Source organism: Equus asinus, chromosome 10 (genome assembly GCF_041296235.1).
Source record: "Equus asinus isolate D_3611 breed Donkey chromosome 10, EquAss-T2T_v2, whole genome shotgun sequence".
Classification (NCBI taxonomy): Eukaryota; Metazoa; Chordata; class Mammalia; order Perissodactyla; family Equidae; genus Equus; species Equus asinus.
In genome coordinates, this window is record NC_091799.1 from 58,130,644 (window position 1) to 58,150,218 (window position 19,575).

At 40.2% G+C, this 19,575-nt stretch overlaps 1 protein-coding gene across 9 annotated transcripts in view; it reads right to left on the bottom strand.

Annotated features, from left to right (window-relative positions):
* Positions 1-19,575, bottom strand: part of MAST4 (microtubule associated serine/threonine kinase family member 4) — a 575,525-nt gene that overhangs the window by 320,215 nt on the left and 235,735 nt on the right. For 2 of the 9 annotated variants that reach the window (XM_070519567.1, XM_070519565.1), the window contains exon 1: positions 18,634-18,735. The exons of 6 other annotated variants lie outside the window; for them this stretch is intronic. In XM_070519567.1, coding sequence (XP_070375668.1) covers positions 18,634-18,672 — 39 coding nt within the window. In that variant the 5' untranslated portion in view covers positions 18,673-18,735. Of the gene's footprint in view, positions 1-18,633; positions 18,736-19,575 lie in introns of those variants that run through there. One more of the 9 variants, XM_070519563.1, reaches the window with a different exon arrangement.

Here is a 19,575-nt window from a genome sequence, read left to right on the forward strand (position 1 = left end):
TATTTTTTAAACTTTCTGATTGTAAAAATACATAACAGATTCATAACAGAATGGCTCAAAAATACGAAGAGAATTAAAATCACCTGTAACCTAGCCCTTGAAAATAAACTCTATTAATCCTTTACCACATGTCTGACTATGTATTTGGGATCTCACAGGATACAAGATGGTTTTCTTAATCTCAGGAAGGGTGGAGTAAATGAAAAAAGACAGGGAAGAGAAAAGGGAGGCAGGGCAGGGGAAGAGAAAGGAGGGGAACACGGAAGAGAGAGAAGGAAAGAGAATAGGGAAGGGAAGGCCGAGGGGAGAGTAGGAGGGAGGAGGGAAGTAGGATGCAGGAAGAGGGGGAGCTGGGCAGCAAAGGGAGGCTCGGGAGAGGGGAGCAGCTCAGGCAGAGGGCAAAGGTGTTTCCTTGGTGAAGCTCTAATGAAGATTCTGGTCTCTGCTGCTTCCTCAGCCTCCCACTGGAGTAGGAAGCAGAATGGAGGAAAGTGGGCAAAGTTAGACAGAATCCTTAAAATCTCCATCAACTCTGCGAAAATACCTCATGGTCAACCTCTAGGCCACGGAACCCCAGTTTGGGTACATCACAACTCAAAAATGCCCCCAAAGAACCAAGGGAACCCAGAACAAGGACACTCCCAATGATCCCAATTACTTTCACTGAGTCAAATAGGTTTGCTATTTTGCAGAGGCTGCAACCCTCATCAAAATTCCACCACCACAACTGATGATGTGAAAAGAGCACGAAGGTGGGCTGGACAGCATGAAAGTCAACTGCCTCCATGTGTCCAATGCAGCTTTCTGCTACGAGCACACCCGCCATGCCAACTGCCTACACCCTATGCATAAATGTTGCGGCTATGGACATAACGTGTGGTTTGGCATGAGCATCTGTGGAACTGGGTCTTCCATCGTGAGCACAACAGACCACAAATCTGAGAGCATTTCATAAAGGCAACACACTGGAGAGAAGAGGCAAACTGGGAAGAACAGACAGAAAAGAAGTGGAGGACAAAAAAAGTCATTAGCCAGGATTCCCTGTTTCACAATCCTAATCCCCACACCACTGCATCTAATAGCCGACAGATGTGAACAATTATTTAGAGCAGAAGTGATAAAAGGCACTAACGATATAAAGCTTTATGCTGACTTGCCATATCAGCTCTTTATCAGTGTCAAATCATTTATAGGATAAAAATTATAACAACTTAGGCTAACTGGCCATTGGTGAAGTCATGCCTAATAATTCTTTACTTGCTAAACAAACAAAATATCTGCCTCCTTTTAAGAGGTTAGCAGAGTAAGAGCACAAACATACTAATCCTTCAAAGAAGAGCTATTTTATTTTTATTGCAAATGTCACTGAAATAAATTTTCATTCCTTAAGCATCACCTTTTTTGTGCTCCTTCTAACCTCTTCATAAACACATATTCATATATTAAGACATATTTACATTGTAAAGTAACAAAAGAAAGACATCTTTGTAGAAGAAAAAATGCAAGATATTTTAGGAGGGAGCTACACTAAATTTAGTTTGGTATCAAAATAAAAATTGCTAAGTATTCAAAAGGAAAAATCACTATCTTAAGTAAATAGTAACTAAATAAAAGCCACAAAATAGCGAGGATGCTTTTCACTCCAAGTAACAAAATACCCAATTCAAAGCATCTTAAACAATTTAAAGAATTTACCCACTGGTGTTATTGAAAAGTCTAGGGAGAGGTTTTGCTTCAGACAAGATTGAGCAGCAGCCTTCCATGGTTAAGGACCTGGTTTCATTGCATCTCTAGGCCCTACTTCTCATCGCATTGCCATCTTCCTAAAGCAAGCTTTCTCCAAGCTACTCTTGAAGCTATGTATTTCCTAATTAACGTCCAGGAATAAAGAATATCTTTCCCTCAGCATTCCCAATAAAGGCACAGAAGTTCACTCTGCTGGACTCAGTTTAGGTGACACGCCATCCCTGCAATGCCTGTGGTCCATGGGATAGAAGATGCTAATCGGCCCAATCTCCACCACGTGCTCCCCTACACCTGGACCAGAGCCAGCTCTTCCAAAACCAAGTGTAAATCAGGGGCTGCCAAGAAGCAGCAAGGGAGCAATGGATGCCAGGGAGGTATTCAGCATCAGGGGACCATGTCTTCTAACTCAATAAGATCTCAATTTGGTTAAGTCATGCAAAGTTATAGGCTCCGACTCAAAATTATTTTCTGTAATAAAATTAATAACTATTCTCAGGCAACATTTTTATCTCCATGAGCCCCTCGGATGTCTTTCACTCTATCTTCCAAGAACTAAAATTACCTTAAATAGCAACTAAAATTTGAAATTGTCTATCTTTTTGCCTTATTCACTCCTCCCTCTTTACCAGCATGGCTCTCCATACACCAGATTATGAAATCTTTCCAGAATTCAAGAGAATGTTCCAAGAATTTTAAAGCAGAATCTGCCTCTTCTGATACAATCACACAATTTACAATTTACAGTTATGGATTAGCTCTATTCTCTCTAGGACCTGAGTCATTAATCTCTAGCAGCAAACTAGCTGCACCTCCACAGACCAAGACAGCCTGCCTCTTGGGACAGTGGACATGATTGCACCCTGCCTCCCATGGATAAAATACCCAAAACTGAACTCTAAGCCTGTAGTTGCAAAACTACAACACAGCTTTAGCTCCTCAAGGGCACTGGAAAGTATAGTTGAGTGAAACTCCTTACTATTTCTACCCAGCTTACTACCTTCATACAGACACCCTACCATACCCATCTCTGGGCGTCCATATTATGCTGGATACAACTTCTACTGAACTCATCACAAGACAATGATTATCAGTTGGGCTGTGTCTTTTGCCCACTTCATAGGAGCAGAAATCATAAGACCATTAAGAGTGTGGTCAAACCACCTTGATTGGAAAATAGGCACCTGGGTTTGAAGCCAGGCTCTGCCACTTACTAACTGTATAAACAGATAGTCAGAAAGGTTACCCTCCAACCTCTCATCTCTGAAAACTGAGAATAACAGCACCTTTCTCAAGGTGTTCTTGTAGATGTGAAATGAGCTGACACGTGTAAGCACTTAGAAAGGTGCCTGGCACTTCGAGGCTCAGTAAATGTTCTGTTAATATGACAATTACCATAGCTATTCTAAGAGCATCCCTGAAGTCTCAGCACAGAGCAGGACCCAATAAAAACTGTCAAATGAATAACTCTCTCTCCTATTTATTAATTTGCTCCTTAATAAACTGTTCCTAAAGATTAGTGACCCTATGGATCAGAGTTATATTCTAGGTCCTCCTTTTTTCTCACTCTACTCTCTCACTGGGTGATTGCAACCACTGCCATGGCATCAGTCAACACTCAGTGTAATCCTACCCAGATCTCTATCATTGGTCCATTTTTGTCTTTATCTCTCTGAGCTCATATGTACCCTTCCTGTCTACTAGACATCTCCCTTTGAATTTCCTGAAACTCAACATGAACAGAACAGAAATCACATGCCAAACTACATCAGTGATGTCATACCTCTGATAACCCTGTTGCTAGGTAAGTGGCCTCTTATGTGCTCCCACGGCATCTTATATACTCTCCCTCTTCATCCATCCGTCCATTTATTGAGGACCTACTGTGTGACAGGCTAACCATCATAACATGTCACTCTACATTTAATTGTCTAGTTACTAGTCTGCCTTCTCCAATTCTGGGTCATAAGCTCCCAGAAGACGACAGAATTGGATCTTGTTTGTTCTTGTATCCCCAGCCTTGCACAAGTAAAAACACATGTAAAAAACACATGTTGGGTAAGTGAATGAATGTTCCCATGAGACTGGTCTAATGATGAAGAACTAAAACACTTCCCATAGATTGTAAGTTAATAGCAGGAAGAGAAGAAAGTGCTAGAAGAATGCAGCCAATCACTGTTTTCAGCCAAGAGATATAAAATCCAGAGATGCTTTCTCAAATCAAATCAATATTCTTATAAGATGTCTAAAGCAATGCTGTTTTTAATAAAGACGGAAAGAAGATTAAATAAGCGTGTGCCTGAAGGTTTAAAAGGTCACAATCCAAAACTGAGAAAACCCAGGGGGGGAGTTGTGGAAAGCAGAAACCAACAGGCCATGACCAACACACACACACACACACACACACACACACGACCAACTGGGACCAGCTGTTGAAGATGAATGCCAGGCCTCACACCAGTTTGCAGTTGAGAACAACTTAAGGAAAGCATCTGACAATGACGGGAAGGACTATTGTAATGAAAGATACCCTCTCAGTGTGAGAAGGCAGGAAATGATGCAGCCCCTGTTCACCACCGCCACCACTCCCCACCCCAGCATATCTACCGAAACAAATCTGAGAACCGGGGGGAAAAAAAGGCTGAAAACTGAAATAACTCATAAAAGTAAGAAAGAGTATCCAATCACAGTAATTTCTGCAACCCTTTCCTGCTCTAAGCTTGGGCACAGAAATAACCTAGCCCAAATTTTGTATCAAAATTCCTATGAACATTTGTTATTTTTCCAGTACGAATGACCCTACTTGGAAACTACAGAACCCTCAAGAATACACAGACAACTGATAAAGTCCATTTTCATACGGCTCCTAGAAAGTGACAGAAAGCTGAACTCGAACCATCACCAATACTCCTCTATGAGGACACAAGGTGCAACAAAGGATTTCACTTAGGTCTACGTTCCTTCTTTCAAACATAATGCTGGATAGTCAGCCTCTCATGTATTGAGGGCTTTATCAGAAAAAGTTTGTGCCAGTACCAAAAGGCATTAGGCAGGAAGCTGAGTGATGGGGAGGCTCTGGATCCTGCCAGGAAAATTATTCTCCCCTCTGTTACAGGCGAAATGACTACAGCTTAGGAGAAAAGGGATTCTTAAATGCATTAACTGTCCCGGGAAGGCTAAGTTGTAGAGCGGATCAAATGACAGAGGAACGGCCTTACTGATACACAATATTCTTTTAAAGTACTTGACAAATGAAAAGTGGTGGACAATTGCCTTCAAAATAAAAGTGAATGGAAAGCACAGGAGAGAGCATTCCATTTCAGGACGACTAATGTGACAACTATCAAACAAAGAAAAAGTGCTTTGACATCAACGTTCTATCTCATGGAAGCCCCACAACCACCACATACTAAGATTCAGGTTTTTCTGGGGCAAACAATACAAGGAGTTTTTGAATTCTTACCCATTTTACACAGAGTAGATTTAAATAAAAACAGCTGTCGATAGGCAATGACACAGGTGTATATGTAAATTCATATACGCAGAAACACACAAGAACTCATTTAGGAGTTGCATTTCAAATTAGTTTGATTGGTTAAAGCTATCCAGGCTAGTGTGGCATTAGTGATGCAAAGTTTCATTCATGAAATTTTAAATAATGGTGATAAGATTTATCTAGACATACAAGCGGAACCTAAATATAAAGCACATGAATAATAGAATGCGCATGAATTTTGAATGCTTATTTTTCAGAAGAAAACAAAGAACTGAATGTGTGAATTCTTGGAGTCTCTAAGTGCAGTGTGTATTTGCATTTCAATAGCTTGCAAGGTAAGCTCTGTGAAATTGGTCAAATGTATAGACTCTCATCTCTCCTCCACCCCAAATCAGTCAATTAGCTTCTAGAGAAAGTGGCATTCAGAAGTTAATATCCAGCGGCTCAAAACCTATTCCAGCTGATACAGATCAAAGTAATTTCAAAGAAAGTATGTTGAGGACACAGGTTTTCTATGGAACAAATTCTGGATAGAAAGCAAACAATAGCAGGAGCTAATAGCTGGTGTGGTTAGTGAACACACACACAGAAATAGACAAAGCAGTATCCAAGATTTGTACAAAATGGAAAAAACAGGCAAAAATCAGAAGACTGAGAGGCAACACATCAAAATATTTTTCCAGCAGGCAAAAAGGTAAGTTTATCAATTTTTGTCCACTTAAAACAAAGGCATTTTAGATGCCAGCTCTGCTCCACTGATTAATATAGACATACTCTAAATATGAGCCCCCTTGTGATCCCACACTCCACTCTTATCCTTGCATTCCAATGCTGAATCTCTTCTAATTAGCATTTTCAATCCTCCAATCAAAAGCCTTGGACATCAACGTAACTCCACATAAGCTACTCCTTGCCCTTTATGAATTTCCTTATTCCAAAGGCGTCACCATTTAACGCCCACAGGAGCAAAAGTACAATACACAAGTATTACATATTTGAATGATGTTATCAATACATCACACCTTTCCAATTACAGCCCTTTTGTTTTTCATTTTCTGTTTTCCACAGTCTTTCTTTTTTCCTTTTAACAAAAGCAGTGATTGCTAGAAACCCAGAGGTAAGTCAAAAGTGCAAGGAGTTAGCTTGGCTAACAGTAGGCATTCAAGAACCAGGAATGGAAACTTCAGTTTAAAGTAGTGACTAAATGACGGAATATATTGATAGTGAACATAATAAAGTTACTTTTACTATGTACCCACTCACCCAGCCATGGTTCGTACTATGGACTGAATGGTTATAAACCCCTCACCCCCACCATGTTGAAGCCCTAATGTGATTGTATTTAGAGGTGGGGCCTTTGGGAGGTAATCAAGGTGAGACTAGGTCATGAAGGTGGGGCCTGCATGATGGCATTAATGCCCTTGTAAAAAGAGGAAGAGACACGAGGTATCTGTCTCTACCACATGAAGATACAGCCAGGAAGTGGCCATCTGCAAACCAGGGAGAGGGCTCTCACCAGATATGAAATCTATGGCACCCTGACCTTGGACTCCCTGACTCCAGAACTGTGAGAAATACACGTCTGTTGTTCAAGCCCCCCCACCTGTGTCATTTTGTTATAGCAGCTTCGACTAAGACAGTTAGATTTTTGCCTACCTTTGCTGCAGTCCTCATAATAATCCTGCCAGTAAGGGTTAGTATCTGCATGTGATAGAAAAGGAAACCAAGCCTCAGAAAAGTTTTAACCTGCTCCAGAGTCACACAGCTAGAATGCGCCAAAGCCCCATGGTGCACGGGAAACACAGGAGGAAGGCTCAACCGTCTAGAAATACAGTAACAACAGCCATGACTGCTTATTGTGCTCTTACTATCTGTTTGACACTGTTCAAAGTAATTTCCAAGCATACATTTTATTTTTACAACATTCCTGTGAAATAAGTGTTATTCTCATCTTACTGATGGCAAAAACTAAAGCTTAGAAGAGAGCAGCATGCCCAGGATAAGAATGCCGGCAGATAGTGGATCAATATTCAAACAGAAGTCTAGAAGATGTCAATGCCTCTGCTCTTAACCACAACACAAGCTTGACCCCTGAGTTAGTCATCATTGTCATTATAATACTGGGTAACAACTTGCCACGAAACTAGTGGCTGACAACAACAAACATTTATTCTCACATTTGCAAGGGTGCAGGTAGACTATGGGGCTGTTGGGCTTGGCTTTCGGCTCCAGGTTTCTATAAGTCAGCTCTGCAGGAGCTTCTTCTGGGACCCAGGCTAAAGGGGCAGTGGCTACCCAGGGCATGTTCTTCTCACGGCAGATCACCGAAGTGCAAGCTGGCAAGTCCAACCGCACAAGCATATTTCAAGCTTCTGCTTGTGACACATTCACTAATAGCTCATTGGCCAAAAATAAGTCACATAGCTGAGCCCAAAGTCAAGTGCAGGAAATTATCTTTGCTACCATGAGGCCACATCAAAGGAGTGAATGCATACTTCTATTACAGAGGAGTCAAAATTAAGAGAATAATTGAATCACACTATCCAATTTCAATTTGTATTTACCACGCCTTTTAGTTGGATTGCTAAACAGTTAATGGAAAATGAATCTGTGAACTTAATTTATACTTGGAATAAAGTTTTAATGGAAAAGTATAAATAGTCAAATCATTGGTATTATTCCATCTTCACCTTCACAACAATGTTCACATTGAGAGAACAGGCAATTAGAAAATATAAAACCATTAGTACCTCATCATGGAAAATATCATTACGATGAAAATATTATACAAGGAAATATTTCTAGACCTAGCTGATATCTCACTTTGAGCACTAAGCTAAAAAAAAAAAATCCATTAAAAAATACTTACTGTTTTCTACAATCATTTCAAGCTCTTTGTAATATGTTCCACCTCTAACTCCCCAGCACTTTCCTACGATCTGCATGTCCTCAACATACTAAATTACTAAGCAGGACTCAGAAAGTGTTGCGGCTAATAAAGTTAAGCCTGAATCTTCATTTGTTGCCCAAAACGGGGGCGGGTGGCTCACTTTTTTTTATCAGTATGATTTAATGTCTTTGTGTATACATACCCAAATTGGAAACAGTGTTAGAAAATTGATAAAATTGTACATATGCCATGTGTCTTTCTTGGTTGAATCCCTTATCTTCAATTACAGATATTCCATTCAAATAGAACAAAAATCTTGGCTGAATTTGATGTAATCTCACTCAGGTTTTAAATTCACTATTTCAAGCAATATGGTACCAACCTCATCATCTTCATTTAAGAATGAATTGCTTTTTCCATTACAGTCTCTAGTTTGAGATGTTTCATTTTGCTTTTTCAAAATTGTATTGGAATGAGACTTGTAGACAACTTGTCAAAGTTAGAAGCAATTTGCAAAAAAAAATACACATCTTCAAAATTGGATACCTTATTTTCAAGGCCTCACGCTAAACCATAAAACTACTTTGCTCTCTATGTAATTTTAACCAGTCCTGCAAAATAAGTGTTAAAGTACACATCATAGTAATTCTTGAAAACTATTCTAATGGAAATCTATTAGTCTGGGAGAAACTGTGTTCTTTCTCTATTCACAGTCTAGTTCAATTAGTTAATTAAAGTGGATGACTTCAGAATCTATATCCAAACGTGACTTCTCTCTGGAAGTCTGAGCCCATACATCCAACCGCTTACTGAACATCTCTACCTGGAAGGCTTCTGCAGGTGCTTCAAACGCAAGATGCACAGACCAACTGATCACCTTCTCACCGTCCAAATCACTTATTCCTTGTTTTTATTCATTTCTAGTCACAATGCCTGAAACCTGGGAGTCACCTCCCGCATCTTCCATCTCTTTTCCCAACCATCCCAACAGGTCACTAAGTTCTGTTAATTCGACATTCAATTGCCTCTTCTCTGCTTTCACTGTCCACGTCTCTGCCCAGCAGTATCGTCTCGCACTCCTCATTTCCAACTTCCTTAGCTGTTCCTGGCCTCTTTTCAGGCGTGCTTCATTAACAGTTGACAGAATAGTTGACAGTTGGTAAAATATTTCTGTGCCCTGCTTAAAACCTTTCAGAGGCTTCTGACTGTTAGACTGAAGTCCAAATCCTTCAATATGGCATCACTGTCAGGACACTGCTCATCACTTCCTGCCTCTCACAGGCACTATTTGCAGCTCCTTGAAAAGGGCGCACCCCGTGTGGCCACCACACCTTCACACACATTGCTGTTTCCCCGGCCTGGAATGCCCTTTTTGCCTAATCAGCACCTGTTCATCCTTCATTCTCTTCAGAAACATCTCCTCCTCCAGAAAGCCTTCCTGGCCTCCTACAGCAGAGCTGGGCACCATCTTCAGGGCCCCAGCATTATGATTGATATGGGTTGTGGCTCTTGCTGTTGAAGAAATTGCTGTCTGTCTCCCCCAGCACACTATAAACCCTTCACAGGTCAGGACCATATTCCACTCATTTTAGTACTTACAGAGCCTGGGATAAAAGCACAACAGTGTACATATTTAAGACAAAACACTCAGTCCTCTGACACAAACCTGTTCAACATATGCTACTGTTGCTATTATTACTGTTACACATTCATTGAAGGAAAGGCAAAGAATGGAGTTCTGTCCTTGACTGCCTGAATCAAAAACATTTACATTCACAATCTAAGTAGAATAGCAAATATTTTGAGAACTCAAGCATGTACGTTACCGAAGAATCTCCATAAGGGTTCCCGAATCACAGGTGTTTGTCATCTCGAGCATTAGGAGACTGCTTCAAGGGGCAAAGCAACAGTCTTACCGTGCCCTTGAGGTCCTTTCCCGGTGTAAACCATGGAGCACGTGCCAGCAACTTAAGAAATGTGAAAATGCACCTGGACACCACCAGCGCCCTCTCCCCCCGTCCTTCTGGGGTAATGGTCTAGGGCTGCCTCCAGCCACATCACTATAATAAGTGCCCCTGAAGGTGGGTTGGTTTTTGAGCTCTCACATTACTATCATTGCCATTATTTAGGAAGTCAAGAAACAAGTACAATGAGTACATCTACCCTTCACCCACCTCTCCATAAGTCAAACCCAGGTCTCACTGGAACAAAGGAGGCCAAACCTCCCACACCTTTTAAAGGTTGTTACACCTCGTATTTAGAGATATGGCAGTGGTATGTTCCTGAGTTGGGAGATCCTTGGACATGCAATGCCCTAGCAGCAGCGAGTCTCAACCCTGGCTGCACACCACCCAGAGATGCTGATCTGACTGAGGTGGATTGCATCTGGCCTCATGCTTTAGAAAGCCCTCCAGGTGGTTCAAGAGGGCAGCCTCAATGGAACCATTGCCCTAAGGTTTGGAGCTATGCATCAAATGGAACTGATTTACCTTCTCAATTCCAAAAAGATGCACAAAATAAAAAACTGTCTTTAAGAGCCTTTCATTGATGGTAGTGAGTAGAATAAAGTTTTTTCTTAGAAAGTGAAACAAAAAAATTAAAAATAGGCCCCAAAACCCACTTTTTAAACTGATTATAAAAGAATACATGTTTACTAAAGAACAGTTCAAAGGAAAAAATTCTTATGATCCCACCATCAAAATATAGTGAATTAACATTTTAGTGCATTTTCTTCCTGTTATTTTAGATGATAATGAAGAAAAAGAAAATAGATTCCTAATAAATGTTAGATATTGTCAATGCAAACAATCCATAACCAACCTATAAATCAAAATTGGGGTGAGTTTATTATGAGCCAGAGTGAGGATTATAACCTGGGAAGGCCTTAGAAGGTGTTCCAGAGACGCGTGGGTGTCAGTACAGTCTCATACCTTTTTAGAACAAAGAACATACATGAAACCCACTCAGGAAACATTTCCATCAAAATTTCAAAGAGGTATCCAGTTGCAAATTAGCAGGTCAACACAACCCTGATGTCAGGAAAGGGACTAATCTGGGCATCACCAATAGGGCATAGGAGGGGAAGTGTGCATTCTTAGTTTAAGAGAGTGTATTCTTTAATGGATAAGCAGATGTACAATGTATGTTTGAGAGGCCATAAGTCAGGCTTTTTAGTTCAAGCCAAATCAGTTTTGAACTCGAACTGTTACCCCATATACCTCAATATGTGAAAATCTCGTCAATATTTTTTAGCCTTTTTACACCTCACTCTAATTCACCCTCAACAACTCTGCAAATAAGTGTATTTTATTGGTGAGGAATTAACTATCCTGGCCAACATCACACAGCCAAGGGCAGAGATGGCCTTAAACACTCCGAAGTTCACACATGCTCTTTCCTCCCATCCCATGGGGCTATCCTACACACACACGTGCACACCCCCCCCACCCCTGCCTCACACACAATGTGTGTGCTACACATTTTTACAGAATTATACATACATTATGTACACAGTTTAGAGACCCGTTTTTTTACTTGACCTTATTATTGTCAAGTTTTCCCCATATCACTAATATCCAAAAGTATGATTTTAATGGCAATGTCATCTTCTAACATGTGTGTCTCACAATTTAATTGCCAGTCTCCATGCTTTTAGTTGCTTCCAAGACAAACATATGATTTCTAAGACACTTAAAAAAGCTCTTTTGTTACTCATAATTTATTTGAAATGTAAGTTTCAAGTAAATTCAAACATCCTATTTGATTTCTTTAGACTTGGGTGCCAACAATAAAATGATTGGTTGCTGCATGCATATTGATCCTTGTGAGTTCATGTGATTCTCAATTTTTATAGTTTATATAGTTTATTGATTAGCTGGTCTTTTGTCTCCTTCTAAAATTATTCATTTAAATAATATCACTATTTTAAACGCAACATTATTAAATTTTTACGTCTTATCTACTTTGAGAAATCTTCTCAGGCAACTTAAGATTTCAAGAAGATATAACAAATAAAACCACACAACTCTTAAAAGAAGGAACTAACAACTAAACAGTGAAGAAGTGTTGGTTAATTTTATCTAGAAAACTATTGCAAGTGAGTATGAAACTCTGTTCTGATCAGCTAAGACAAAAATAGGAAGACACAGCCAGCTCTCACTATCTGATTAAAAGAAGCAGACTGGTTCACCTAGGGAGGAAGAAATTCTGTGAGTACTGACCTCTAAGCTAATTTATCACGCGGGCCTAATATAAGAGACAATGCACAATATAATGGATAGGGCTTCAAGGGGAGTTTTACAAAAAGCGCAAAGATGTTCTCCCAGTCATTTCTTTTAGCAACCCTCAATAGAAGCCAAGGACATAATGTGAAGCTGTAATTCTGTAAAGGGATTTTGAGGGGAGCAGAGATGAGCAGCCTAAGTGTGACAGGACCTGCTGTAGGGTAGACCTCAGGGAATCCAGGAGATGAAGGGTAAGAGGTCTCTTGGGCCACTCCTCTGACACATCACTTCTCTGAGCCAGATCTGTAGAGCAGAGTAATTCAAAATTGAGACTGCTTGCAGGACCTGAAGTGCAGGTATCCTGTATTATTGATTCAAAGGAGACCCATGTGCCTCAGATATTAAAGCAGAAGGGGACCAACTAACATCTTCCCAGGAAGATTCAGAGCCTGATTGGACAGACGTTACTACACAAAAGGGGAAAATGGTTGGAAGCCATGACTTTTCATAAAAAGCAGTTCTGAATCGGTTCAAATGCCTGAACTCAGTTCAGGCCCCAGAGACGTGCACTAATGAAACTGGAACATTAACTCTGGCTGGCAAAATGCTAAGAGCAAGCAGCAGTTCAACATGTGTTCATTATAAACCACAAAGCATGTACTTCAACTGCCCATCCAGATCTACTCTCCACCCCACAGTGGCCCTGGAGTCCGTCTGCATGGACAACATCCACGGGCTCCCTTGCACCTCTGGCTTCTGGTTGAGTTTTGCTAATGGGGACCACCAGCAAGAGTTCAGAAGGATTGAGGAAAAGAAGCTAGAGATGTCCCCCTGGTACCTCTGTACAGAGTCACCACGGGCTGGCTCTGTCCCTTTACCTAAGGCACCTATCAGGTGCCTTCTTCGTCTCTAGGTTCTGCAATTGCTCCCTCCCTCACTCCGTCAGGCCTAGTAGGTTCTTGGCTCCCTGTTCCTTCTAGCCCCTCGTACTGCACCATCCCTTAGCTTTCCCTACACCCTGCTCATAGCTTTTAAATAATTCCTTTTATTAAACTCTCCTCAAATTATCTAATTCATGCATGCCATGTTTTTATTACCGAGACTCTGCCTGATACCCACCTTTAATTATTTAAAATTGCATTACGCAAGGCTCTGTAGCAATACAGAGGGAAATGAACCAATGTTAACTAAGTACTATGTGCCAGATACTGTGCTAAAAGATTTACAATCTCCTTCAATCTTTAAACACCTCATGTATTATCTCCATTTTACAGATGTGGTTAAGAAACTTGTCTAAAGTGACAGAACTCTTCATTGTCACTGAACACATATCTGACCCTAAAATCACGAATAATGTGTTGACAGTTTCAGTGTAAGACACTCATAAATTAATTTCAAAACAATACATCATGCAATAGGATTAGGTGCACAAATAAATAAAGCAGACAATGACTATTATAAAGTTCAGAATGGAATGCAGTAATTATGGAAAATTTCATGAAAGAATTAGCAAACAACTACTTTGCTCCCTAATGAACAGGAAGAATTTGGGCAAAATAAGGAAATGTCATTGCAGGTAAAGGGGATACATGAATCCGGACAGGGGCTGACGGAACAGGATTTTGGAAAGCAAAGAGTTGGAGATGAGACTAGTAAAGTACACTGAGGCTAAAGCAAAGAGTCCTGTGTGTTTTGACTCTTTCCTGAGGTAGGTAATGGAAAGTCACATGGGGATTGTAAACCACGGAATTGATGGAGTAGCTGACATGCAGGATGGATTGGAGAAGGACCTGGAAGCAGAGGCATATCAAACATTTCAGAAACTCAGCTGTGAAAGAGGCTATGGCCCAGACTCTAGACATGTATTTAAGCAGAATTTATAGGGTTTGGTGACAGTGGGCAAGAGATGAAGAAATCAAAGGTGGGAATCAGGATGACTTGGAGAATTAGTATTCCATTGACAGAAACATGGAGATGACAATCTTCCAGTTTATTAACAACTATACCAGAGAATAAGAAGGTGCAAAAGAGGAGCTAGTATTTAGATGTCTTTATTTTACGCTGTTTAAAAAAAAAAAACAAGATTGTAAGAAAAACAATTCTTAGAGTACAAAATAGAAATCGGAATGAACGTAAGATTTTGAGGGCAATCTATTCTTATCCCCCATGGATCAGGAAACTGAAACTACAGTATTTTATCTCTGTTTCAGAGGCAGAAATTGAACTCCTTCACTGGATAAGAAACACCACTGCAATATGGCTGCAACTGGTCTAATTAATTAGGTACTCGTAACTATCAAAAGTTCATTTCCAATCTTGATTCTTCCTGTTCCAAAGAAGTCTCTACGACTTTTTGGAACCTCTGAAGAACAAAAGTACTTTATCCCAAAGTATTATTATCATAAATGTTTCTATTATTATCCTTTAGACTAGACTTGTTCCCTATAACCACCTAGAGTATTCAAATGAATAAGGACAGAGTAACACTCCCACGTAATGATCCTGCTATTAAAGTTCAGGTAAAGCATAAACACATCCACAACGACACTAAAGTTGACATAGAAGAAACATTGAGATATTATGACCAGAATGACCTACAGAACCTCTGTGAAACAGAGGTAGCTTGACACCCAATCAGAACCTTAGAGTAATCTCCTCTTTCCTTTCTCAAACTGAATTCCAGACCAAGGCCAGTGGAAAATCAGAGCCTAGGCAAGGTAAGAATGGTAGCTTTTTGTTGTTGTTTCAACTAAGGTTGGGGGATGAGGTCAGATATAGGGGAAAGAAAATAAGTCAAAAAACCTAATACAGATCTAGAAGTCCAAATTACAAAGATTTAGTTGTTAACTGCATCACACAGGAAGAAAAAAATTCTTAACATTCTAGCTGCATATGACCCTCTGGAAGTGGACTGAAATGGTCATATTTAATTGGGGAGGAGGGAAGTCAACAAAGGATGATACCAGGCAAAGCACAGCACGTGAGGACAGCAGGAAAGGGAGCCCAGAAGGCCTCTCAGGTACATCCCTCCCTCTTCTCATGACTCCTTCCTGCTTTCCTGGTGCCTGTGGTTCATTTTTCTCCAGGCTTGGGAGCTATCACATTAAGGATAGGAACACTTTCATTAACACAAATAAAAGGCAAACACGTAATGGAAATCACTGAAACAATTAATTTCCCTGACAGTTCAAAAATATGATCTGTGTATGAGGAATATTAGGCCCGAAAGGAGCCAGTTATCCTTTGACGAATTAGACCTGTCTAGAAATTCAAATTGCCCCAAGTCCGAGGTCTGTGCAAGCCCATCCATCCGTCAGAATTTCCCATGTTCTGAGAATGCAATCTGAAAAGTTCCCCAGATTCTAACAGTGGAAGCCATTGGGGCCTCTTTCTCTCATTGTCATTTCCAAGGCAGTGACTGAAGTGCCATCAGTAGTCCTGGAAATATTAACACAGTCCACCGAAAAGACAGAGAAGTGCAGTTACTGAAGATGAACAATGCAGTTGCGCTGCCATTTTGTGACGGAGTCATGCCTTGAGAAATTATGTTCTGACTCAAAATGATTTTTCAACCTCCAAATTTTTAAAACACCACTGGTATGCCTGTTTTTTAAGAGCTAGAGGTACTGAGATTCCAAAAATAGGTTCTAAACACATACTGCATTATTTTATACTAAACACATACTGCATTATTGTACAATTAAATTTTAGAGAATTAGAACATTTGTTGCTCCAGATTTTCGAGACTAGGCTCTAAGTTATTTAAAGAACTGGTCGGTTCCAGGTCTAAGTCTCTAACACTAAGCATCTATTCATTGTGACAGACCAACAGACTCTCTTACTATATATATAATAGCTGGTAGCCTGTCGTAATGATCCCTGTAAATAAATAATGTTTATTGTCTTTACTGATGATTCTTCCAACTTAAAGACAAATTCAAACAACAAACATGGAATAAAAATGATAGAGAATGTTATAAAGAACAGCTATCATCCCTTGCTTTTCCACATCATCATACTCACTGAGTATCTACTATATGCTAGGGTATTTATTATACAGCCTTTAACTTTAAAAAACTCAATTACACCTATCTCCTATTTAGGACACTCAAAAGCCCTATGTTACAGTGAGCATTTTACAGAAGAACAGACAGATGCCGACAAGGCAGGTGACTTGCTCCAGATTACCTAGCAACACAGGGTCAGAATCAAGAGTACAAACGTGCAGGTTTCAGCCTAGCTCCGCTACAGGTGTACCTCGTTTGCATGTTGAACTGTTTCACAGTATATTTTTGTAAAGTAACTTAATTCTTAAATTCACTAGGTGGCGTTACTCTCATGAACTCTACAGTGACATCTTTTGTAACACAATTAAATACATCTTGTATTTTGTAAATAGTTTCCTTATACTGGAATTTCTTACAACAGCTACTCTGTATATGTGATGTCTTTTAAAAAATATTAGACATAGTAGGAGTAAAAGAAAAACAGGCTTTGTTTAAGCCAAAGTAAAGCTGTAACTATGAGGCAGCAGAACTTTTAAGCACTTTTATCTTATTTCTCACAGCATGAAGACTTTTATTTCATTCATAATAGAAAGCAGACATTCTTTATCCATTAGATAGTAGATTACAGGTGTAGTAAAAGCATGTTAAGTACAATGAAGAACTAGCACTCAGAATACCACATTAAAAGTAATATTTCCTTTGTTTCATTGCAAACCTTTGAGATAAAAAATAGCTCCATTATTTTAAATAATGACAATGATTTATTTCTAAAATTAAAAGATCTATGAGATCAATACACCCCTCAAAAACACTACATTTCAACTATATCTTTAGAAGTTGTGATAATATATCTTACAGAAAAAAACCCACACAAGATGGAGTTTCTTACCAAAAATACATTTAAAAACTATCTGAAAGGAATTAAAGGAAAGAGAAAACTCTCAGCAGAATTGTCATCCATTTACTAATAATGGTGAACCATTAGGAGTTTAATAGAGTTATCATCTTTTTAACAAAGAGCTTTTCCATATTTAACCAGTGACCCCCAAAGAGGACGTGAACCCACACAAACAGCTGTGCATTACCAGAACTTTATAGATGTGATGAAAACAAAGGAAAGGAAACCCACAGCAGTGACTAACCACACTGTACATTCAAAACAATGACCACACTGAAAATCCTTAAAGAGGCAGTCTGTTTACTTAGGTTTGGAACAATAAATGACATCTAACTCCAACTTCTTTAGTCCCTCTTTTGTTTACCTGCAAATAATCCTTTAGTTTACATATAATATTAGAGTAATATGAATAATATTAGTATGAGTAATTGATGCTTAGAACAAAAAGCAGACAGCTAGAGCAGCTGTGAGTCAAAGACTATTAAGGACTATCTGGGAGCATTTCTAAATATGCCATATATTCTGTATTCTGAAGCACTCATTTTAAAAAAAATTTCAAAAATAATGAATGAGAGTTTAACAATGACTAACAATTCCTCTTTCACAGAGGAAAATATCACATACACAGGAAAAGAGTGATCAAGGAGTTAAAATGTACTAATTTTGAACATACTTAAGTTTTGGCTTTCTTAAACTTACAAACTGCCAAGCAGATGTTTTTTTCAACTTTTCTGATTTGCCAAGTTTTAACTTGCAATACATTTGTAAAGTCAGAGTAACTTAATTAGAGAAACTTGGGCACAAAAAGCAAGGCAGTAAGATACATATCCTTTCCCATCTCAACGTAAACAAATTACTGTGAACTTTGATTGAGCTGCCCGCAGAAACTTTCATCTCACTGACAGGAGGAAAGCTCTCAGCAGCTGCACACATCTGCAGGGTGGTCAGACAGATGCTGTGCCGCACGGAGGTGGATCCCCACACAAAACTGAGTCCTGTGTTCCCAGGACTGGATGGAGTTGCTGCTACCCTCCACAGACTTCCCAGACACTTGACAGCACGCCCAATCGGCTCATCAGCTGTCACTGCCAGCCACCATTTAACTACTCTCGAACCACCAGCCGAAAAACAACCAACCAACAAAGTATCAAACTAAAAGTCAGTTGTATCTATTGTCTCTGACAAAAGAGCCTTTCTCATTGAACCCTGCGATGTCAGTGAACCCTGTAACTAGAGACTTAGCTACCACGTTGCCAAGTGGATACTAAGAACTGTGCACATATTTGTGCCCAGTAAAGGAATGAAAAGAGAACTTTGAAATTCTCCTTGGCTGGCCATTGACAATGCTACATTTCAAGAACGGAAAGATCTCCTACCTGGAGCCCTCTTCGTCTTAGAATGCTGGACTCATCCATCTCCCCCTCCGCTCTCTCTGAGCCTCTCACAACAGTCTAGCCATGCTGTACTACCTCTACTTCGGCATGCTAATTCAGAGCCCGGCAGCTGCTAAACACTTACATCACGCTCTAGCTGATTGGAGCCTGGAGTCAGCTGGTCCCGCTTAGTTATTCACTCCAGCAACTTCGGAGATCACCGATGCTTGCAGTTCGGCGGCAGAGCGCAGCAAGTGTGCTCAGACACCTAATGCATTTTTCCAGGCAGAGGCGGCTCTTACTATTACACAGGAAACCGTGGGATCCCTGGGTTTTCTTCCTTTTCTTCAGAACGCTGGCTCTGGCATTCCGGGCGAGCAGTAAATGGCTTTCGGCAATAGCTTCGACTCAAGCCTCTTCTGAAGCAACTGTAAGGTCAAAGTGGCTAAGTAAATCAGCGGTGACAGACACCTCTGTAAAAGGCCGTGGCTGATTGGAATGGTGAAAAACTAGGGCACAGCTGGTCAGCCAAGCGGCACCACCACGCCTGGTGCTCATCTTTTCTGATGGCATCAAAGAAAAACTGCAGCAGAACACACACGCTGCCTGAAAACGGAGGGCTCAGGGCGGCTGCGCTCCAGCCGCTGCGGAGCACTCCACACCTCCCGGGGTGAAAGCCAATTCATTTACATAAATACCTCGCCAGTCAATTCCTAGCCCAAAGACAGAAACAGTTTAGATTTTAATTTCCCTCGTGATAATAACTTAGTTCTGTTGATACCTGACCAAAATGTAAAAAGGGAGAAGAAATTCTAAGAGCCATCATTAGTTGGAATATTAACCTATTCATAGTCTATACGCAGCTAAAAAAGAAAAAATTCCCATCATGTGCAATTTCACAGTGTTTCAGCTTGTTTACTCCGCTCGTCCTCATCTGATTTCAAT